Below are 24755 nucleotides of genomic sequence, written 5' to 3'. Positions count from 1 at the left end.
ACACTAGCCCAACTAATATTATGCCTCTTAATGTAACATCTTTACATTTATACTACTAAATTACTAAATAATGGACACAGAACACTTTTGGTTAAGTCTCTGTCATATTTCAAGAGTTGTAAATTTTCAAATTTCAGAGTAATAAGAAGAAAAAAAATACTAGATTATACAATTAAAGCAATTTTATATTTATTGACATGGAACACCCCCAAAAAAATGGAATTAGATGTCATTCTTCTCAATTTCAGCAGTTGTTGAAAGTATAATTGAAGCAATGCTCTTGTTTCTTTTTTATTGATTGGACTCACTTTATTCCAATAAAAAATCTAATCTACCTAGTTTTTTTTTTTTTTTTGTTCTTATACAGTATATTATAACCATATAACCTGCAAACAAAAGGTTGACAAACTAATGATTCCATAATCTTTATTGAAATGACAATGCCTATTGCACGTTGCCGTTTTTCTACCGTTTATGCTGTTTTATGTGTTAGCAAGGTCTTAAAGGGGTATTCCAGGATTTTTTTTTATTTGACTATGCTACAGGGGCTTTAAAGTTAGTGTAGTTCATAATATAGTGTCTTTACCTGTGTGTGACGGTTTTCTCACAATTCTTATGTGATTTTCATCCCAATATTTATTTTTAACAGCATACAAAATGACTGCTGTCTCAGATTTTTCCCAGCTTGCAATGCGGTCGAGACCTGACTCACTAGTCAGCTGATGACAGGGAGCCTGTCTGCTTCAATGGATGGAGAGAGCAATCTGCAAGTAATGCAACAGTTGGAGGCACCCTGATTGAAAACCACAGGTCTGCAGCTCATTTATGTTTCAATGGGTGGGGTAGCTGATGTGTGGGAAGGAGGAAAATGGAATCATGGGATTTGTAGGCAAACAAGAAAACTGAAAACGGGAGATACAAGTTCACAGAAAGCTAGCCACAGTGTTCTGGTAATCTCACAGCATAGCCATTAAGCCCAAGACAAACGCAGATCCTTCCTACACATGTCCATTACTGTCTGCCAGGTACGTACTAAAATCACCTTATGCTGGATAACCCCTTTAAGCACATATCCAAATTGCTGTTTCAATAAAGGCAGGGAAATACTTGTATCTTCAAAATCACTGTGGCCCAGATTTTAAACTGTGTGAGAGAAAAAAAATTGTGATTTTCCCACAGCCACCAATCACAGCTCAGCTTTCATGCTGCTGCCTCCATGCAATATTGGGATTTACTACAAGGACTCCAGCATGAAGAGGTGTGTACCAGGTCATTTATTTTATACATGTTTCTGTGCACCTTACACCTATGCATCATTAACCCCTTGAGGACGAAGCCCATTTTGACCTTAAAGGAGTACTCCCGTGGAAAACTTTTTTTGTTTAGATTAACTGGTGCCAGAAAGTTAAACAGATTTGTAAATAACTTCTATTAAAAAATCTTAATCCTTCCAGTACTTTTTAGGGGCTACATACTACAGAGAAAATGTTTTTCTTTTTGGATTTCTCTTATGTCATGGTCACAGTGCTCTCTGCTGACCTCTGCTGTCCATTTTAGGAACTGTCCAGAGCAGGAGAAAATCCCCATAGCAAACATATGCTGCTCTGGACAGTTCCTAAAATGGACAGCAGAGGTCAGCAGATAGCACTGTGGTCGTGACATAAGAGAAATCCAAAAAGAAAAACATTTCCTTTGTAGTATACAGCCCTTAAAAAGTACTAGAAGGATTAAGAGAATAGAAGTCATTTACAAACTGTTTAACTTTCTGGCACCAGTTGATAAAAAAAAAAAAAGTTTTCCACGGGAGTGCTCCTTTAACCCCTTAAGGACCCTTGACGTACGCGTACATCATGACACCCTGGTACAAGGACCCATGGTGTAAGTCATGGAGAATTCCGGCCCCCGCCGGGCGGGGATCGGACCGGGATGCCTGCCAAAATCATTCAGCAGGCATCCCGTGCAAAAGCCCAGGGGGGTCATCAGCCCCCACCCAATGTCATCAGACCGCCCCATATAAGGGGGATCGCGGTTGTCCAAGACACCGACGATCCCCCTGAAGGGATAGGAGTGAGGTGGCAGGGGTGCTACCCTTCCTATCCCTGCTATTGGTCGTATAGACGCGACAACCAGTGGCAGATCAGGGGCGGGGGGGGGGGGGGTGTGGTGGTGTGGGGGTTACTTTTGGTTTCCCTGTTCTGCCCACCCACAATAGGTGGGGCAGGACAGGGAAACCGACAGGGACCGGCGCCGAAGGTCACTTACCGATCTGCGGAGGCTGCGGGCGACTGTGATCGACGGGCGGCGATGTCGTGCGGCTGGCTCCCTGGATCCTACGGAAGCCGGTGAGTTGCCTAGCAACATCTGGAGGGCTACAGTTTGAGACCACTGTACAGTGGTCTCTAAATTATAGCCCTCCAGATGTTGCAAAACTACAACTACCAGCATGCCCAGACAGCTGTCTGGGCATGCTGGGAGTTGTAGTTTTGCAACAGCTGGAGGTCTACAATTTTGAGACCACTGCACAGTGATCTCCAAACTGTAGCCCTCTAGATCTTGCAAAACTACAACTCCTAGAATGCCCACACAGCATTTTGCTGTGTGGGCATGCTGGGATTTGTAGTTTTGCAACATCTGGAGGGCCACAGTTCTGAGATCACTGTGCAGTGGACTCTAAACTGTAACCCTCCAGATGTTGCAAAACTGCAAATCCCAGCATGCCCAAACAGGTGGGAGTTGTAGGCATGCTGGGAGTTGTAGTTCAGAAACATCTGAAGGGCCATATGTTTCAGAACTACAACTCCCAGCATGTCTGGACTGTCTGGGCATGCTGGGAGTTGTAGTTTTGTAACTTCTAGAAGGCCACAGTGAAGATCACTTACCAACGATGATCTTCACTGCCGTCTGTGTCTCCGCAGACACTGTTCACAACGGACGTGGCCCACCGCCGGTAAGAAGCCCTGAACCCCCATCCCATTAGTTCCCTCCCGCTCTGCCCTGACATCCATGGGTGGGCAGAATGGGGGATGTTAACTTTAACCCTCCAGCCCCCCCATTGCAGGGGATAGGAGGAGGTGGCACCCCTGCCACCTAACTCCTATCCTTCAGTGCGATTGGTGCTGTCTAGAACTGCACCAATCACCGTGATTTTCCAGGCCACTGGGCCACCAGAGACCCGATTGGCCTAGAAAGGCAGTGATTCGCTGGTCAGAATTGACTGGCAAAATAAGGCCATTGCCAACAAGGGACCCCCCCCCCCCCCAGGCTATGTCCTGGGATGGCTGCTGATAGATATCAGCAGTCATCCCCTTCCGATCACTGCCCCGTGTGCAGCGGTGACCGGAAACACCAAGAGCTTACAGGTACACCCTTGGTCCTTAACAGGTTCATTTACGTGTAAACACATATCTATAAAGAAAATAAACATATATATGAAGCAAATTAGCATTCTTTTGCAAGCAAGCAGGTTCTAAAATCTCAACATCTCTTCAAGAAAGTTAGTAATTTAGAGGGACATTAATCATTGTTGCTTTGGTAAGTGAGTTCTGTAGTCTTTTTTTTTTTTTTCTTTCCTTTGGTTTTGCTTATGTGTGATATTTATCATACTATCACAGGGGGTTGATAATACCATATTTGTAGCACACACAGGCAGAAATCTGTGACACCACTTTGTGACCCCACCTCAAGTCACAGCTTTGAAAAAATGTGTGATATATATATATACACAGTGGTCCCTCAACATACGATGGTAATCTGTTCCAAATGAACCATCGTTTGTTGAAACCATCGTATGTTGAGGGATCTGTGCAATGGAAAGTATAGGAAGTTATACTCTATAACTCTATAATATACCCTATCCCCGCCGCTCCGGACCCGTCACCGCTCGTCACTGCTGCCCTGGATGTTGCGCTCCATCGCTGTCGCCGCGTCCCCATGATGTCCCTGCCGCTCTGGAACGTCTCTGCTGCCCGGGATCGTCGCACTCACGTCACCGTCATCACGTCACTATGCCCGCCGCTCCTATTGCATGACGGGACGTCGCATGTTGAAATTATCGTATGTCGGGGCCATCGTAGGTCGGGGGGGGGGGGGGGTCACTGTATGTTTATATATACATACATACATACACACACACACACATAAATGTTGGCACCCCTGAAATTTTTCTAGAAAATTTTTCTAAAAAATTTTTCTCACAGAAAAGGATTGCAGTAACACATGTTTTGCTATACACATGTTTATTCCCTTTGTGTGTATTGGAATTAAACCAAAAAAGGGAGGGAAAAAAGCTAATTGGACATAATGTCACACCAAACTCCAAAAATGGGCTGGACAAAATTATTGGAACCCTTAACTTAATATTTGGTTGCACACCCTTTGGAAAAAATAACAGAAATCAGTGGCTTCCTATAACCATCAAAGCTTCTTACACCTCTCAGCCAGAATGTTGGACCACTCTTCCTTTGCAAACTGCTCCAGGTCTCTCTTATTAGAAATTAGGTTCAGTAGTGAATGAATAATAAATCTCCAATCGAGGTGCTTCTCCCATAAAATGGTTTTCTTTATTTCAACATTTTGGATATAAAAAGGAAGGTAGTAGCACTTTCAATGTGTTTGTAACTCGGACACCGCTCTTTATATAGATGTGCTTGCATATCTTGATGAAGACCTCTGTCCGAGCTAGAAACACGTTGAAAGTGATACTACCTTCCTTTTTATATCCATGATGTTGAAATAAAGAAAACCATTTTATGGGAGAAGCACCTGGATTGGAGATTTTTATTCATTCACTAGTGAACCTACTACTGTTGGCCGACTCCCTGGGAGGATCAGGTGCTCCAAGGCTGCTGACCCGCTCAGTGACATGCTGTTGTATATGTTATGCTCTGAGCATAACCAACTCTGGTGAGTGTAATTGATCCTCATTTCCCTTCATATGATCTATGGTAACAAACTAGGATCATGCTCCTCTCTCCTTTTGTCTTTCAGTTATACTCTTATTGGAAGGCGCCTTTTCCTAACAGAAATTTTAAGATCTCTCCACATGTGTTCAATGGGAATTAGGTCTGGGCTCATTGCTGCCACTTCCGAACTCTCCAGCGCTATGTTGCCATCCATTTCTGGGTGCATTTTGACGTATGTTTGGGGTCATTGTCCTGAAGACCCAAGATCTTGGACGCAAACCCAGCTTTCTGACACTGGGCTGTACAGTGCGACCCAAAATCTGGTAGTAATCCTCAGATTTCATGATGCCTTGCATACATTCTGGGCACCCAGTGCCAGAGGCAACAAAACAACCCCAAAACATCATTGAACCTCCACCATATTTCACTGTACTGTGTTCTTTTCTTTGTAGGCCTCATTCCATTTTCGGTAAACAGAAGAATGACGTGCTTTACCAAAAAGCTCTGTCCACAAGACTTTTTCCCAGAAGGATTTTGGCTAACTCAAGTTCATTTTGGCAAAATGTGGTCTTGCTTTTTTATGTCTCTGTGTCAGCAGCAGGGTCCTCCTGGGTCTCCTGCCATAGCATTTCATTTCATTTAAATGTTGCGCTGACACTGATGCTCCCTGAGCCTGCAGGACAGCTTGAATATCTTTGGAACTTGTTTGGGGCTGCTTATCCACCATCCGCACTATCCTGTGTTGACACCTTTCATCAATTTTTCTCTTCCTTCCACGCCCAGGGAGATTAGCTACAGCGCTATGGGTTGCAAACTTCTTAATAATGTTGCGCACTGTGGACAAAGACAAATCTAGATCTCTGGAGATGGATTTATAACCTTGAGATTGTTGATATTTTACCACAATTTTGTTTCTCAAGTTGTCACGATTCGGCTTACAGGTTGTGGATCCACTGTGTCAGCGAGGGATTGGCGTGGACCGTGCTGGTGGACCGGTTCTAAGAGGCTACTGGTGTTCACCAGAGCCCGCCGCAAAGCGGGATGGTCTTGCTGCGGCAGTAGCAACCAGGTCGTATCCACTAGCAACGGCTCAACCTCGCTGACTGCTGAGAAGGCGTGGGACAGAAGGACTAGGCAGAGGCAAGGTCAGACGTAGCAGAAGGTCGGGGCAGGCGGCAAGGTTCGTAGTCAAGATGGATAGCAAGAGTTCAGGTAACACAGGCTTGGACAACACTAAACGCTTTCACTGGCACAAGGCAACAAGATCCGGCAAGGGAGTGCAGGGGCAGTGAGCAGATATAGCCAGGGAGCAGGTGGAAGCCAATTAAGCTAATTGGGCCAGGCACCAATCATTGGTGCACTGGCCCTTTAAGTCTCAGAGAGCTGGCGCGCGCGCGCCCTAGAGAGCGGAGCCGCGCGCGCCAGCACATGACAGCAGGGGACCGGGACGGGTAAGTGACTTGGGATGCGATTCGCGAGCGGGCGCGTCCCGCTGTGCGAATCGCATCCCCGACGGCCAAGTCAGTGCAGCGCTCCCGGTCAGCGGGACTGACCGGGGCGCTGCAGGGAGAGAGACGCCGTGAGCGCTCCGGGGAGGAGCAGGGACCCGGAGCGCTCGGCGTAACACAAGTCCTCAGACAGTTCTCTTATTTCTGTTGTTCATGCTTAGTGTTGCACACACAGACAAAAAAATGCAAAGACTGAGTGAACTTCTCTCCTTTTTTATCCGCTTTCGGTGTGATTTTTTTTTTATATTGCCCACACCTGTTACTTGCGCCAGGTGAGTTTAAAGGAGCATCACATGCTTGAAACAATCTTATTTTTGCACAATTTTGAAAGGGTGCCAATAATTTTGTCCAGCCCATTTTTGGTGTGACATTATGTCCAATTTGCTTTTTTTCCTCCCTTTTTTGGTTCAGATCCAATACACACAAAGGAAATAAACATGTGCATAGCAAAACATGCTACTGCAATCCTTTTCTGCGAAAAATTTAAGGGGTGCCAACATTTACGGTCATGACTGTATTATATATATATATATTACCGCTTTTCCCCCCTAAATGTACTGACCAGCGTTTTTTTTTGTTTAATGTTAATAAAATGGTTAATGAGGGCTTGTGGGGGAGTGTTTTCTTTTTTCTTAGAATAAAAGCTTTTTAAATGTGTTATTTTTTTTCTTTTTAATTTACTTTACAGGCTTAGTAGTGGAAGCTGTCTAACAGACTGAGTCCATTACTAGGCCGGGGCTTAGCCTCAAAAACAGATAGTGCTAACCCCCAAATATTACTGGAAAGAGCCAGTACCAGCAGGCCCAGAGCGTCAAAATGGTGCTCCTGGGCCTGGGTAGTAACAGGCTGGCATTATTTAGACTGGGGAGGGCCAGTAACAATGGTCCTCACTTACCCTGGTAATGTCAGGCTGTTACTGCTTGGTTGGTATCTGGATGAGAATGAAAATATGGGTAACCCCACAAGTTTTATACGCTAGCGCCGCATGACTACAACTCCTGACATGTCCTCACTGTAAGGGCATGTTGGGAGTTCTAGTCATGAGATGGGGGGGGGGGGCTGGTGGGAGATGTGCAGGTGGGTGACAAGCAAGCCAGGGAAGCTTGTCAGCCATTCACACATATCCCGTAGCTTGCCCCGCACGACTACAACTCCCAGCATGCCCTTACAGTTAGGACATGCTGGGAGTTGTCATGCGAGGGATGTGCTTGCCACCCGCCACTGCTGCACGACTACAACTCCCAGCATGTCTTTACTGTAAGGGCATGCTGGAAGTTGTAGTCGAGGCAGGTAACAGGCAAGCCATTGAAGCGGGCGGCACTGCGCTCCGCTCCCTGGTTTCCCAGTGGGGAAAATTAAGTTACGGCACTGTAACTTCATATTTCCCGCTGGCAGCTGTGATTGGCCAGGCGGTCCGGGGCAAATCACAAGTCCACCCGAAAAATATGAAATTACAGTGCCGTAACTTCATAATCCTGTCAGCCGGCCACCCCCTGGTATCTACCACCCACCCGCAAGCTGTTGGAACTATAACTCCCAGCATGTCCTCACTGTAAGGGCATGCTGGGAGTTGTAATCCTGCAATAGCTGGCAGGCGGGGTAGATGTGGGCGGGTGCCAGGGAGCGGAGCTGAGCAAAAGGTCGCACAAAAAGTGTCAGCTTGCGACTTTTTGTGTGTCAAAGGCAAGTTTGTGTGCTGTCAAAGGCAAGTTTGTAAGCCAGGTCTGACTTGGGTTACACTTGCGACTGTTTAAGGGGGTTTGCAACTTTTTTTTTGCATACGTGCGACTACTGCACTTGATAAACTCCCCACCAATGCAAAGTAAAAACTGAAAATTGCATGAGTAGGGCTGATTGGTACTTTTTGCTTACCCACAAAAGTCGCACAAAAAATAGCTTGAGGGCACATACGACTTTTTGTGCAACTTTTGTAGGCCAAAAAATACTAAATCCCTTGATAAATCTCCCTTGTGGGGAATGAAAGAGACAGACTACTGCTGAACAGATTACAGGTTGAAATAGGCCATCAAACCTGCAACTACACAAGCCACCAGTAGGGTGAGCTGCAGCACACAGTTTTCTATCCAGATTCATGTTACAGCAATGTTTTTATATTGCATGAGTACTCACTATCATAAAATCTGGTAAATTATGGCACTAGACAATAAATATGTGTTGGTATTTCTAAGAATAGTATAACCACTTTATAAAAAGTATAAGTAAAACCACTTTATAAAAAAAAATTTAAATGAAAAAAGAAAAGGCCTTATTCACATCTAGAATAGTTTTACCTTGCGCGCAGTGTCAAAAACATTGAGTGTGTGTGTGTCTTTTTAACATATTGTTTTTAAGAGTTAATGTAAAACAATAAATTGGTATAATAAACCATATATAAAATGGTAGACATTCAATTATGCTTAATTTTTTTTAAGTAAATGTTTTTTAGCCCCTTAAGGACCAAGGGTTCTTCCATTTTTGCACTTTCAGTTTTTCCTCCTTACCTTTAAAAAATCATAACTCTTTAAATTTTGCACCTAAAAATGCATATGATTATTTTTCGCGTCACTAATTCTACTTTGCAATTACATCAGTAATTTTACCCAAAAATCTACAACGAAACAAAAACAAAATCATTGTGAGACAAAATTGAAGAAAAAACACCATTTTGTATCTTTTGGGGGCTTCCATTTCTACACAGTAAATTTTTCACTAAAAATGACACCTTCTCTTTATTCTGTAGGTCCATACAATTAAAATGATACCCAACTTATATAGGTTTGATTTTGTCGTACTTCTCATTTTTGCGCCGTGATCTGGAGTTTTTAGCAATACCATTTTTGTATTGATCTGACTTTTTGATCGCTTTTTATTCATTTTTCATGATATAAAAAGTTACCAAAAATACGCTATTTTGGACTTTGGAATTTTTTCGTGCATACGCCATTGACTGTGCGGTTTAATTAATGATATATTTCGGACATTTCCACACGCATATGTTTATTTTTATTTACACTTTTTTTGGGTTTTTTTTTTTAAATGGCAAAAGGGTGATTCAAACTTTTATTAGGGAAGGGGTTAAATGATCTTTATTAAAGGGGTTCTCCGGTGCTTACACATCTTATCCCCTATCCAAAGGATAGGGGATAAGATGCCTGATCGTGGAAGTCCCGCCGCTGGGGACCCCCAGGATCATGCACATGGCACCCCGTTTGTAATCAGTCCTCGGAGTGTGTTCACTCCGGGTCTGATTACAGACGACCACAAGGCCGGCGGCGTGGGACGTCACGCCTCCGCCCCCGTGTGAAATCACGCTCCGTCCCTCAATGCAAGCCTACGGGAGCAATCACGCCCCCCTCCCATAGGCTTGCATTGAGGGGTGGAGCGTGAAATCACACGGGGGCGGGACGTCACATGCCGCTGGCCTTGTGGTCGTCGGTAATCAGACCCGGAGTGAACACACTTTTTTTTTTTTGCAATGTTACAGCTCCCATAGGGGGCTCTAACACTGCACACACTGATCTTTTACATTGATCAATGGTTTCTCATAGGAAACCATTGATGGATGATTCTGCGGCTTGACTGCTCATGCCTGAATCTCAGGCACTGAGCAGTCATTTGGCGACCGGAAACCAGGAGGCAGGTAAGGGGACCCTCCACGAATCCTACAGCTGTTTGGGACGCTGCGATTTTACCGCAGCGGTCCCGAACAGCCCCCTGAGCTAGCCGGGGGTAGTTTAGTTTCCCTTTAGACACGGCAATCAACTTTGAACACCGTGTCTACAGGGTTAATAGTGCACGGAACCGTGATCAGTGCCGCACACTATTAGCCATGGGTCCCGGCCTTTGTTAGAGTCCGGGCCCAACCCACTATGACGCGGGGCCACGCCATGGCCCTGCTATATAGAAAGGGAGCGGACTCAGGGTGTACAGGTACGCCCTGTGTCCTTATGTCCTTAAGGGGTTAAAACTATAAAGTTTTAACAAAGAAGATCTAATGCATCAAAGCTTTAAAGTAGCAGGAACTCCAAGCAAAGGTATGATGAAGCCAATCCTGTGTTGAACCAATAAAGAATTCTGCTTATATTAATTTTGTTTGTGATCATCTCTATTGTTCTTCCTTTTTTTTTTTTTTTTTGCAATAAAGTAATTTAATAGGATATATATATATATATATATATATATATATATATATATATATATACATATATGTATTATACATACATAAAAGTTACAATATGGCATTTTTCTTTTTAAGTTTCACCCCACAAATATATCTTTTTTGGGGTTTTGCCATAGATTTTGTTATTAAATGATTGATGCCATTAGCAAGTACACTTGGTGACACAAAAAACAAGACCTTATATGGGTCTGTAGGTGGGCTTTGTCCTTAACCCCTTAAGGACGCAGGGTTTTTCAGTTTTTGCACCTTCGTTTTTTCCTCCTTAACTTTTAAAAATCATAACCCTTTCAATTTTCCACCTAAAAATCCATATTATGGCTTATATTTTGCGTCACCAATTCTACTTTGCAGTGACAGTCATTTTACCCAAAGATTCACGGCGAAACAGGAAAAAAAATCATTGTGCGACAAAATCAAAGAAAAAACGCCATTTTGTAAATTTTGGGGGCTTCCGTTTCTATGCAGTGCATATTTCTGTAAAAATGACACCTTATTATTCTGTAGGTCCATACGGTTAAAATGGTACCCTACTTATATAGGTTGGATATTGTCGTACTTCGGAAAAAAATCATAACTACATGCAGGAAAATTTATACGTTTAAAAATGTCCACTTTTGACCCCTATAACTTATTTTATTTTTCCACGTACAGGGCGGTATGAGGACTCATTTTTTGCGCCGTGATCTGAAGTTTTTATAGGTATCATTTTTGTTTTGATCTGACTTTTTGATCACTTTTTATTCATTTTTTAATGGTATAAAAAGTGACCAAAATACGCTTTTTTGGACTTTGGAATTTTTTTTTACGTGTACGCCATTGACCGTGCGGTTGAATTAACTATATATTTTTATAGTTCAGACATTTATGCACGCGGCGATACCACATATGTTTATTTTTATTTACACTTTTATTTTTTTATGGGAAAAGGGGGGTGATTCAAACTTTTATTAGGGAAGGGGTTAAATGACCTTTAACAACACTTTTTTTTTAAACTTTTTTTTTTTGCATTGTTATAGGTCCCATAGGGACCTATAACACTGCACACACTGATCTCTCACGCTGATCACTGGTGTGTATTAACACGCCTGTGATCAGTGTTATCGGCGCTTGACTGCTCCTGCCTGGATCTCAGGCACGGAGCAGTCATTCGTCGATCGGACACCTAGGAGGCAGGTAAGGGCCCTCCCGGTGTCCTGTACGCTGTTTGGGACGCCTCGATATCACCGCGTGCGGTCCCGAACAGCCCGGCTGTTACTTTCACTTTAATTTCAGATGCGGCAGACAGCTTTGATCGCCGCGTCTGAAGGGTTAATACAGGGCATCACCGCGATCGCTGGTGTCCTGTATTAGCCGCGGTATTGGAAAAGAAGAGAAGGGGGGGCTCAGCTGGTATAAGTGAACACGGGTGCTTAACCAACATTAATTGAGACCAAAGCAACAAGGAAACCAGAAATAATGTACATGGAAGCACACCAAAATATTCAATTTTAGACAAAAATTATCTTTATTTGGAGCACATAGTTTACATAGCAAAAAACAAAACAATTTTGACAAGTCACCGAAAATTTAAAAACACTTAAAAAGGCCCATACTGGGCCACACCACACAGATGAGACATGATGTATGTCTCATCTGGACCAGGGCAAAAAAGTATGGCGTTCTAACCAACAATGAAAGTAATGCAGGTACGCTAAGCCCCCGTCTGACCAATATCACTAAGGCTCACCATAAAGTGACAAATGCATCAAATATAAAAGGTATATGTATATAGATTGGTATCACAGTGAACATCAAAAAGTGATGACATGCAGCATCTCTGTAAATAAAGTGCCAAACAGTCAGCAGATACAGACAGATAAACAAGAGATACCAGCAAATAGTAAGGTCCGGTATGAGGCGAAGCCTGCAAACAGGTTAGAGCAAATAACACCCATGCGCCCAGGTCCCAAAAGTACTCCGCCCCTAGACATCTTATACTCTATTCAAAAGGATAGGGGATAAGATGTCTGATCGAGGGGGTCCTGACACTGGGACCCCCCACAATCTGTGCTGCGGCACCCCAGTCATGCAATGCACGGGGCAAACCTCACTCCATGCCCGATGACTAGTGATGTGGCACTGGAGTGATGGGGCTCCTGACATCACGGCCTTTGGATAGGGGAAAAGATTTCTAGAGGCGGAGTACCTAAAGGGGCTAATGGCCTTTTCTGAATCTCTATACACTAGAGGTGCCTCTCCCTAAGAAGAATACCTATTCATTTTGCCTATCTATATACGGGTATTTTTTTTTTTTTTTTTAAAGGGGTTAGCCACCATGAGGTGACTTTAGTACTTACCTGCCAGACAGTAATGGACATGCCTAGGAAAGATCCGTGCTTGTCTTGGGGCTAAATGGCTGTGTTTTGAGTCTACTATAAAGCTGTGGCTTTCTTTTTGTGAAATTTCCTGTTGGAGTTCCCTCCCTCCAACTACAAGTTACAGGATCCCTTGTTTATAAGTGTGAGGCCACGTTTCGCCCTCAGACACATCAGTCACCATCCATTGAAGCAGACAGGCTCCCCCTTTCAACACCTGACTAGTGATGTAATGTCTCGGGCTGCACTGTAACTTGGGAAAACCGGAGATGACACAAATTTTTTATGCTTCTAAAACGACCTGTGATACCAGCCATCAAACACAGGTACAGACTATTTTGTGAACTACACTAATTGACAGCCTCCGTAGAACAGTCAAAAAAAAAATAATAATCATGGAATACCCCTTTAATGTTATACATTGTGCACCCCAAAGACTTTTGGGGGGCATTTTAACCCATTAAGGACCAAGCCCATTTTGACCTTAAGGACCAGACCAGGCCAATTTTATTTTTGCACTTATGTTTTTTCCTCCTCGCCTTCTAAAAATCGTAACTCATTTATATTTTCATATAAATTTGTTAGAGGCCGGGCCCGACCCACTATGACGCGGGGCCACGCTGTGGCCCGTGCGTTATAGTAAGGGAGAGGACTCAGGACGTACCTGTACGTCGTTGGTCCTTAAGGGGTTAAAATCCCTCTATTTTGACGACCTATAACTTTTTCATTTTTCCGTATAAGCGGCGGTATGAGGGCTCATTTTTTGCGCAGTGATCTGTACTTTTGATTGATACCACATTTGTGTATATAAAACTTTTATACATTTTTTTATAAATTTTTAAAAAAATAAAATGTGACAAAAATAAAAAGCAAATTTTTTTTTTACGTTCACGCCGTTCACCGGACGGGATCATTAACATTATATTTTCATAGTTCTGATATATACGCATACGGCGATACCAAATATTTTAATACATTTTTTTTTTTTTTTTTTTTTTTTTTTTTACACTTTTTAGGGGTAAAATAGGAAAAAAGGACATTTTGAATTTTTATTGGTGGAGGGGGATTTTTCACTTTTTTATTTTTTACTTACTGCTGTGTTCTGTATTGATCACAGCATCTGAGGGGTTAATGGCAGACATCCGCGCGTTTGCGGATGTCGGCCATTATCGGCGGGTCCTTGGCTGCTATTAGCAGCTGGGACCTGCCGCGCATGACCCGAGCATCGCTCCAATGCTTGCGGTCATGTACAGGATGTAAAAGTACGTCCTGGTTTGCGAAGTACTGCCGTCCTTGGTCATTAAGGGGTTAATATTAAAGGGATACTCCGGGGAACTAAACCCATAGCCCATTCTTTCCATCTCACCAACCTATGTTTTTGTCTACATATAAATCATTAGCTATATAGCGCAGTTTCCCTCTCTCAGCTGTCACTTACATGCAACAAGTGAGAGAAAAACTAAATTTTTAGATCCACTTTGTCTCCTCAGTGAGACCTAGCCCCCTCCCTTCAAGACAACACAACCTGATTTCTGTCTGATTTCTGTGTGGTCTAGAGCTCTGGCTGTACAGCCACACCTCCCCTCCCCCTCCTATCCCTGTGTGAGAGCTTGTGAGCCGTGAGAGAAAAGCAGTGTAGATTCTAAGTCACAACTGAACACATAGCTGCTTTTTTCCTGTGAAGATCTAATCATTGTCTTCTTCTATTCGGAGCACACCATGATTTATTGCTGGAGGAAGGATAGTCTGAAAGAAAAGACATGTACAGTGGCCCTCATTTACTGTTGCAAACCCGACCTGTTTTGTCGGGTTGTGCGCCAGATTCTGTCGTATTGCGCCAGAAATTCTGTCTGCGCCAGATTTTGTGCCAGAATTGAAAAAAACCCCGACTAACTCTCCATTTTGCTTAAAAAAAGGTTGTAGCTGTCGGGGAAGAGGGCGTGGTCTCCTAAAATGGGCGTGTTCCCAATATTTTCAAAAAAAAACAACATATTTACTAAGATTTCCCCATAAAATGTGGTGGATTTGAGCTGAGGAAAACCCTACAGATCAGAGCATGTGTAAAAAAAAGCAAAGTGTAGGGAAAGTGGAAAATGTAGGGAAACCTTAGTAAATAAAGTGGAAAATAAATTGTAGGGAATTAAAACCCACAAAGAAACCTACACTCCACTCTTAGTAAATTAGGGCCGGTGTGTGAGTTGCAGTGTAAGCATGCATACAGACAGTGAAAGCAGTTGGCTGGCAGCCATTACACAGCGCTGCACTGACTTCTGGGAGTTGTCAGGGGCCAAAGGAGCTGCAAAAACCACATGGATAACTACAGAGGACACAGAACAGGTATTGTGTTGGCTTTGGGCATTTTTGTTTCTTAACTTCCCTGGAGCACCCCTTTAACCCCTTAATGACCAAGCCCATTTTCACCTGGTGAAAATAAGGGGTTAAGGGTACGTTTACACGTTAAGGATCGGCTGCATATTTTTGCTTCATATTTTGTACACCTGATTTTGTTACCATTAACTTCAATGAGGAGCAAAATCAGCTGCACAAAATAGGCAGCAAAAATATGCAGAGGATCCTGTATGTGTGACCTTAGGCCCCTTTCACACTATAAAATTATCCGTTTTAAATGTTCCGTCAACAATACCTTTAAAAACGGACGTTAAATGGCCGTTACAAAATCCCATTATAGTCTATGGGATTTTTACATTATCCGTTTGAACCTGTCATAGCCCGTTATTAATAACGGATGTTATTTTGTGACAGGAGAAAGAACGGAAGAAATAGTGCATGCACTATTTCTCCCGTTACTTTAACGTCCGTTTTTAAGGGTTTTGTTAACAGAACATTATAACGGATCTTTAAAAAAGGATAATTCTATAGTGTGAAAGGTGCCTTAGCCTAAAGGTTGTTATTTGTTGCAGATTTTCCCTGTAAAGGGAGGGGACTGACCTATTAGTATCCTGTTATTATCTCTTTCCCAGTAAAGCAACACACACCAAAGCTAAATGTAGGCAGTTTTAGCATTTTATTTCTGATGTCCATTTCCTCCTTTTATATGTATTTTAAATGTATGTCAATTGTGTTTTTTTTAAATAAAGATATTATGGATTTTTTCTTAATTGTTTTGAGAAGCTTCATTTTCTTTGGGCGATTATGTAGTTTTAGCATGTAAAGCCATTGACTATCCAGGCATGTTGGTAGTAGTTTTGCAACAGCTGGAGGCATCCTGTTTAGGAAACACTGCCGTAGGGTATGCAAATCCCTAATTTAAGCCTCAAATGCGCATGGAGCCCTGTCCTATTTCAAGGCAACAGTTTAGGGCCATATATGGGGTATATCCAAACTCGGGAGAAATTGTGTTATAAATTTTGGGTGCATTTTTCTTCTTTTACTCTTTATGAAAAGAAAAAGCTGGGGACTAAACCAGCACGCTAGTGTAAAAAAAAAAAGACTCCAAAAATTTGTAACACAAGTGCTCTGCGGATGCACAACATGGCTCAGGAGTGATAAAGCACGATGTACATTTGAGGCCTAAATTGGTGATTTGCACAGGGGTGGGTGGTAGTTGCAGCAGTTCTGACCAAAACGCAAAAAAGGTAACACCCACATGTGACACCATTTTGGAAAAATATCCCCCTCAAGGAATGTAACAAGGGGTGCAGTGAGCATTTACTCCCCACAGGTGTCTGATAGCTTTTTGAAACTTTAATTTTTCATATTCACAGCCCACTTTTCCAAAAATGTGTGAAATGGCCGTATAAATGCTCCTGCACCCCTTGTTACATTCCTTTAGGTGTGTAATTTCTAAAATAGGGTTATTTTTTTTTTGGGGGGGGGGGGTTCCACTGTTCTGGCATCATGGAAGCTGGCCCCAAACATCCATTACAGCCAAATCCTCTCTCCAAAAGCCCAGCGGCGTGCCTTCACATCTAAGCCCTACCACTTTACGTCCACATATGGGGTATATCCGTGCTTGGGAGAAATTGTGTTACAAATTTTGTGGGGCTTATTCTCATTTTACCCCTAGTAAAAATGAAAAGTTTGGGGCTACGCCAACATTTTAGAGTTAATATTTAAATTTCTCATTTTTGCACCCTTTGTTCCAAAAACTTTAACTGCTTTCCGTTCCAAAATTGTGTTTAATACCTGTGTAAATGCACACTGCATGCTCTGCACAGCACTTTATGTCTGCAAATTGGTTATTTCAGTATATAGGAGAAATAGGGTTAAAAATTTTTCTTCTTTTACCCTTTGTAGAAATAGGGTTACAAATGTTTCTTCTTGGGCTACAACAACATGTTAGTGCAAAAAAAAAAAAAAGGACATTTTTACTTCACATTGCTGCGATTCTTGTGGAACACCTAAAAGATTTAAACTTTCTGAATGTCCTTTTGAATACTTTGAGGGGTGCAGTTTTTAAAATGGGGGAAATTATGGGGGAATTCTAGCAAGAAGGCCCCTCGAATAAACTTCAAACTGAAATGGTCCCTAAAAAATTCAGATTTTAAATTTTTGGTGAAAATTTGCTGCTAAACTTTGAAGACCCCTAATGTCTTCAAAAAGTAAAAATATGTCTATTTCATGATTCCAAAATAAAAGTAGACACATTGGCCGGCATTTATCGTTGTAGTGTAGGTGAAGCATTTTTCTACACCTTTTTTTGTGTGCTGGTAATGTGTAGGAGCACCAAATTTATTAAATGGTCACAGAGCATTTGATAAATTTTGTGCAGGTCACATTTTCTGAAATTTCTTTCTTCACATACTCCACAAAGCTAAGCTAAGTCTGGGCTGGTGTAGTTTTAAGAGACTTTTCAGTGGCTTTGCGCCTTTTTTGTGCCTTTTCACAAAAAGGCGCAGTTCATAAAACCCTTCCACATCATGTGTATTGCCAATATCAGTGGATTGCAACTCAAAATGAGCAGGAATGTGTAAACCAAAAGGCGCAAATAAACCCTGCTTGCGCCATTTTTGCGACTTTTGTAGACACAAAAAACAGTCTAAAGACAATGATAAATGTCGGCCTGTCTATATATGTATATGTGAATCAATATGTCATTTATTTGTCATGACCGTTTTCCTTGCAAGCAGAGCATTTGAGATAAAAAAAATGCAAATTTTTCAATTTATTCATAAAATTGTAGAATTTTTCACAAATAAACGATGCGAGTATTGACAAAAATTTACCACTATCTTAATGTAAAATATAGCACAAAAAAAACGCTCAGAATCAGAATGATAAGTAAAAGCATCTCAGAGTTATTGTTACGCCGAGCGCTCCGGGTCCCCGCTCCTCCCCGGAGCGCTCGCAACATCCTCGCTACTGCAGCGCCCCGGTCAGATCTACTGACCGGGTGCGCTGCGATACCGCCCCCAGCCGGGATGCGATTCGCGATGCGGGTGGCGCCCGCTCGCGATGCGCACCCCGGCTCCCGTACCTGACTCGCTCTCCGTCGGTCCTGTCCCGGCGCGCGCGGCCCCGCTCCCTAGGGCGCGCGCGCGCCGGGTCTCTGCGATTTAAAGGGCCACTGCGCCACTGATTGGCGCAGTTGGTCTAATTAGTGTGTTCACCTGTGCACTCCCTATGTATACCTCACTTCCCCTGCACTCCCTCGCCGGATCTTGTTGCCATTGTGCCAGTGAAAGCGTTTCCTTGTGTGTTCCTAGCCTGTGTTCCAGACCTCCTGCCGTTGCCCCTGACTACGATCCTTGCTGCCTGCCCCGACCTTCTGCTACGTCCGACCTTGCTCTTGTCTACTCCCTTGTACCGCGCCTATCTTCAGCAGTCAGAGAGGTTGAGCCGTTGCTAGTGGATACGACCTGGTTACTACCGCCGCTGCAAGACCATCCCGCTTTGCGGCGGGCTCTGGTGCATACCAGTAGTAACTTAGAACCGGTCCACTAGCACGGTCCACGCCAATCCCTCTCTGGCACAGAGGATCCACCTCCTGCCAGCCGAATCGTGACAGTTATTGAAGAGTACCTGTCATCAAACCATATTTTCTAAACTAACTCAGATTATATTCCCTAACTACTTCTAATACCCCTCCTACCCTTAAATTTTTTTTTCGAGCATTAACCCCTTAAAGGAAAACCCTCAATAGAGTCTGTTATAGTGTGGGTGAACAGAATTCAAACAAGTGGTCACTTATTTTCGTCAACTGGACGCTAGGGCTGCACGATATATCGCAAAAGCAATCGAATCACGATTTTTGCTTTTTGCGATATAGCGATACGGCCTCCCAGGAAAACTTGCAATTATCTGCTCGGGCTGGCTCCCGTGTGCTGCTGCAGGCAGGGGCCGGCCAGAGAAGGTAAAAACAAATGTAAATACTAAAAGTCAGTGTTTCCCAAGTAGGGTGCCTCCAGTTGTTGCAAAACTACAACTCCTAGCATGCCCGGACCGGCAAAGGCTGTCTGGGCATGCTGGTAGTTGTAGTTTCACCACAGCTGAAGGCACCCTGGTAGAAAAACACTGAGCTAAATAAAAGGGCACAGGGAGAAAAATAAAACTTCTGCTCACCTACTCCCGGTCCCTGCAGATGGCGTTTCCCTCTTTGCGGTCCGGTGTCTCCTCTCTTCACCATTCAACTAGTAGGACATTTCCCTTTTCAGCCAATCACTGGCTGTGGCGGTGTCATGGGGGGGAGAATGTGACATTGAAGGGGGGGGGGGGAGAATGTGACATTGGGGGGGGGGGAATGTGACATGGGGGGGAGAATGTGGTGAATGTGACTGACAGGGGGTGAGATTGTGGCAGGGGGAGGGGGAAATGAGGCAGGAGGAGGGGAAAATGTGGCAGGGGGAGGGGGAAATGTGGGAGGGGAAAATGTGGCAGGGGGAGGGGGAAATGTGACAGGGGGAGGGGGAAATGTGACATAGGGGGAAAATGTGATGGGAGAAGATGTGACCATGAGGGGAGAATGTGACAGGGGGAGATAGAAATTAAATGGGGAAATGTGAAATGGGCGGTGGGCATAAAATGGGTGGATAGTTGTAAAATGGAGGAGATTGGACAAGAAATGGCGGGATTTCACCATTTATTTATATCGCATCACATATCGAAATCGCAATATTTAGGCCCATAATCACAATCGCACATTTTCCCCATATCGTGCAGCCCTACTGGCCGCGGAGATATCTTGTTCTGAAGTTCCGGGATTTCCAATGAGAATAAGCGCACTGAAGGCATCTCCCCCTAATGTCTTCAAAAAGTAAAAACATGTCTATTTTATGATACCAACATAAAAGTAGACACATTGTATATATGAATCAATATGTCATTTATTTGTAATGACCGACCGTTTTCCTTGCAAGCAGAGCATTTCAGATTTAGAAAAATGCAAATTTTTCATTTTATTCATGACATTTTAAGAGAAAGATGCAAGTATTATCAAAAATTAACCACTGTAAAATATAGCACAAAAAAAACTCTCAGAATGATAAGTAAAAGCATCTCAGAGTTATTGAAGAGTACCTGTCATCAAACCATATTTTCTAAACTAACTCAGATTATACTTCCTAACTACTCCTAATACCCCTCCGGCTTTTAAAAAAATAAATTTCGAGCTTTAACCCCTTAAAGGAAAACCCTCAGCCTGTTCACCCACGCTAAACCCAATAGACTCGGTTATAGTGTGGGTTAACAGGATTCAAATGAGGGGTCACTTATTTTCGTCAACTGGCCGCCGAGATTTCTAATGAGAATAAGCGCACTGAAGGTGTTTCCCCTGTCGGCTGGCCGCCTCTCGCTCCCGTAGTAAGGCTCCAAAGCCCGCCCCTCCACTATGCATATGCACTGGATTCAACTCCACGACCTAGTGTGGAGTCCCACATCATGTGAACGCAGCACTCTGCATTTTTGTTTTTTCCTCCTCAACTTCTAAAATCCATAACTCTTTTATATTTCCATCCCCAGACCCATATGAGGGCTTGATTTTTGCGTGACCAATTGTACTTTGTAATGACACCTCTAATTTTACCATAAAATGTACGATTTTCACACTGTACACATTAAACTAAAAATGACATGTTTTCTTTGAACTACAACATAGAGGTAAGTAGGAATGAAGCACTCACCAGGTCTCGATAGGTGACGCCAACTCTTCATTGGATATTAGCGTGCATAGATATTGTACATGTAGGGAGAGCGGATAGATGGAGCTGGGTGGGGGAATAAAGAATGGGCGACGGACCGTTATCGCGCTTGCGCGCTTCGTCTGTATGTGAGCACCGGAATGGTCAGTTAGCCCATACAGCCCAGCGAAGTCAATTTCTTTTGTGGTATTGAAGTGCCGGGTGTAATACTCCCGATACTGGGCTGGATATGTTTTCTTTGTTCTGTGGGTCCATACGATTAAAATGATACCCAAGTTATATGCTTTTCTATTATTGTACTGCTTTTTAAAAAAAAATTAACTTTTTGTACAAAATCAGTATGTTTAAAATTGCCCTATTTTGACCACCTTTAACTTTTTCATATCTCCATATACGGGGCAGTATGAGGGCAAATTTTTTGCGCCGTGATCTGTACTTTTTATTGATACCACATTTGCCTATATAAAACTTTTTGATAAAATGTGACAAAAAAGCAGCAATTTTTTTTTTTTTTTATATATGTTTATGCTGTTCACCGTACGGGATCATTAACATATATTATTTTTTTACGCTTTTGGGGGTAAAATGGGAAAAAGGGACAATTTAAAAATTTTTAGAGGGAGGGTATTTTTCACTTTTTTTTACATTTCTTTTTACACTTTTTATGTCCCTATAGGGGACTATCTATAGAAATCATTTAACTGCTAATACTGTTCTGCTCCATCTCAGACCAGAAGACCACTGGAGACTGCTGGAGACAGGAGAGGGGACCTCCGGCAGCCATTTTAGATAATCGGATCCCCACGGCAGCACCGAGGGCGATCCGATCTTCCATTTAAACATGTGCATTGCCGCAGATGCCGTGATCTGTATTGATCATGGCATCTGAGGGGTTAATGGCAGACATCAGCGCAATCGCCATTACCAACGGGTCCCCGGCTGCTGATAGCAGACGGGACCTGCAGTGCATGACGGGAGCACCGCTATGATGCTCGCGGTCATGTACAGGACGTAAATGTACGTCCTGGTGCGAGAAGTACCTCCGCACCAGGACGTTCATTTATGTCCGTGGTCGTTAAGGGGTTAAAAAGCTCTGTATCATACCTTTCCCCTTGCTCACATTGTGTGAGCTCCCGGCAGGAGAATGTGGGCGTTCCCCAGCAGGCGCAACGTCACTGAAGCCTGCGAGAGCTGTGCCTCGTCATGCCCCACACACACTTCCTGAGTTTGATCTTCTGCCAGGCTGGGAGGAGACCAAACTAGCTGTTTGACTTGTGGCAGGGAACAGAACAGAGCCACCTAGTGGCCGTTTTTTCAATCACATTAAACATATAAAGGTTGAGAAATTTAACAGCAAGTAAATAGCAAAGTGCCTTATAATTACATAAGGAACAATTTATTAAAAGTTTAGTTTGGTGACAAGCTTGTAAGAATGGGTATAATGTTAATCCAATTGACCAACAGAATACATGTGACATCACTTCTTTTCCACATAGTTACACATTGAAAAACCCATTAAAGGAAAACTGTCACATGTTTTGTCCCGCACTATCCACAGGTACCTGTGGATAGTGCGGGAGACGCTGAACAATTTGAGTCCTACCTTGCCCGGATCCGCTGCGCCGTTTGCCCGTTACAGGTCTTTTTCTGTGTATTAAAATTAGCACTTAACTAGCAAAGGCTGGGTTACTGCCTTCAACTGCCACGGTGTTGTAACCGCCGCCCTGCCCGCAGCACCGCCCAGCTAATGAATATTCATATATTGCCTTACTATGTTGTCTCATATCAGCCGAGTTCCGGACGCTACTGCGCATGTGCGGGATTTCCGGAAGCGGTCTTCAGCTCTGCTTCATTCGTCCGGTGCAGCGCTGAAGTAAGGGTGTAGGCAGTTTGAGACTCGGCCGATATGAGACAACATAGTAAGGCAATATATGAATATTCATTAGCCGGGCGGTGCTGCGGGCAGGGCGGCGGTTACAACACAGTGGCAGTTGAAGGCAGTAACCCCGCCTTTGCCAGTTAAGTGCTAATTTTAATACACAGAAAAAGACCTGTAACGGGCAAACGGCGCAGCGGATCCGGGCAAGGTAGGACTCAAATTGTTCAGCGTCTCCCGCACTATCCACAGGTACCTGTGGATAGTGCGGGACAAAACATGTGACAGTTTTCCTTTAAGCTTAATGCATGTTTAACAGGGCCGAATACATGAGGCCAATGGTTTTATCTGCTGACTTTGACATGAATATGCATGGTTATTTTAATAAGAATAACTTTCCACAGTTCTCCAGAGGTTTCTGACAGCAGCTAATTCCAAGCATGTCAATATTTCTTACATTTGCCATCAGAAAACCTCCATTCACAATAGACTGTCAAGTGATAAATTTGATCAAATGTCCTGTTTTGTATTCCTGAGTGGAGGAGACAATGAATACAGTGAAAATAGGATTAAAAAAGAAAAAACACTGCATCATAGTTTATAGGCACTCTAAGATTTGTGATGCGCAGACAACCAGATCAGAGAATCTGCAAAATGGCAGCTTCTGTGAGGTGTTTCCATTATGCCTTAGTTACCAGAACAGCAAAAGAAAAAAACAACATGGCATACTATTTTGGAAACTACACCCCCAAGGAACGTAACAAGGGGTACAGTGAGCCTTAACACCCTACAGGCAAAAGCTGAAGTTTTGAATATCTTTCTGTCCGATAAAAACAAACTGCCAGGGTCGGCCATGCCCCCTTTTGATGTCAGGCCACACCCCCTCAATTCAAGCCTATGGGGGGGGGCCTGCATTGAGGGGCATGGCCTAACATCATGAGGGAGGTGTGGCCGACCCCCGCAGCGTGCACACAGCGTTCAGAACTAAATGTTCCAAATGCAGCAGGAAGACTGGCCAGTGGAGTACCCCTTTAACCCCTTAAGCACTGTCTTTTTTTGCAAATCTGACCACTGTCACTTTAAGCATTAACCCCATAAGGACGCAGCGTTTTTTGCATTTTCCTTTTTTCCTCATCACCTTCTAAAAATCATAACGCTTTCAATTTTGCACATAAAATTCCAAATGATGGCTTATTTTTTGTGCCACAAATTCTACTTTGCAGTGACATTAGTCGTTTTACCCAAAAATCCACGGCAAAACGGAAAAAAAATTCATTGTGCAACAAAATTGAAGAAAAAATGTCATTTTGTAACTTTTGGGGGCTTCTGTTTCCACGCAGTGCATTTTTCGGTAAAAATAATACCTTCTCTATTTTGTAGGTCCATACGATTAAAATTATACCCTACTAATATAGATTGGATATTGTACTTCGGAAAAAAATCATAACTACATGCAGGAAAATTTATATGTTAAAAATTCTCATCTTCTAACCCCTATAACTTTTTTATTTCTCCGCGTACGGGCCGGTATGAGGGCTCATTTTTTGCGCCGTGTTCTGTTTTTATCGGTACCATTTTGGTATTGATCGGACTTTTTGATCGCTTTTTATTCATTTTTTCATGATATAAAAAGTGACCAAAAATACACTATTTTGGACTTTGGAATTTTTTTGCGCGTACGCCATTGACCGTGCGATTTAATTAACGATATATTTTTATAGTTCGGACATTTCCGCACGCGGTGATACCACATATTTTTATTTACACAGTTTTTTGTTTGTTTTTTTGGGAAAAAGAGGGGTGATTCAAATTTTCGTTAGGGAAGTGGTTAAATGACCTT

General features: G+C 43.1%; 1 protein-coding gene across 6 annotated transcripts in view; it reads right to left on the bottom strand.

Annotated features, from left to right (window-relative positions):
• SKAP1 (src kinase associated phosphoprotein 1) overlaps positions 1–24755 on the bottom strand; it is a 430073-nt gene that overhangs the window by 351332 nt on the left and 53986 nt on the right. Inside the window, exon 1 of one of the 6 annotated variants that reach the window (XM_056547766.1) lies at positions 22811–23180. The exons of 4 other annotated variants lie outside the window; for them this stretch is intronic. In XM_056547766.1, the coding sequence (XP_056403741.1) occupies positions 22811–22853 (43 nt within the window). In that variant the 5' untranslated portion in view covers positions 22854–23180. Of the gene's footprint in view, positions 1–22642; positions 22789–22810; positions 23181–24755 lie in introns of those variants that run through there. One more of the 6 variants, XM_056547767.1, reaches the window with a different exon arrangement.

The sequence above is a fragment of the Hyla sarda genome, chromosome 12, assembly GCF_029499605.1.
Source record: "Hyla sarda isolate aHylSar1 chromosome 12, aHylSar1.hap1, whole genome shotgun sequence".
Taxonomy (NCBI): domain Eukaryota; kingdom Metazoa; phylum Chordata; class Amphibia; order Anura; family Hylidae; genus Hyla; species Hyla sarda.
Note: the sequence above shows the minus strand (reverse complement) of the source record. Positions and strands in the feature narration are given on the sequence as shown.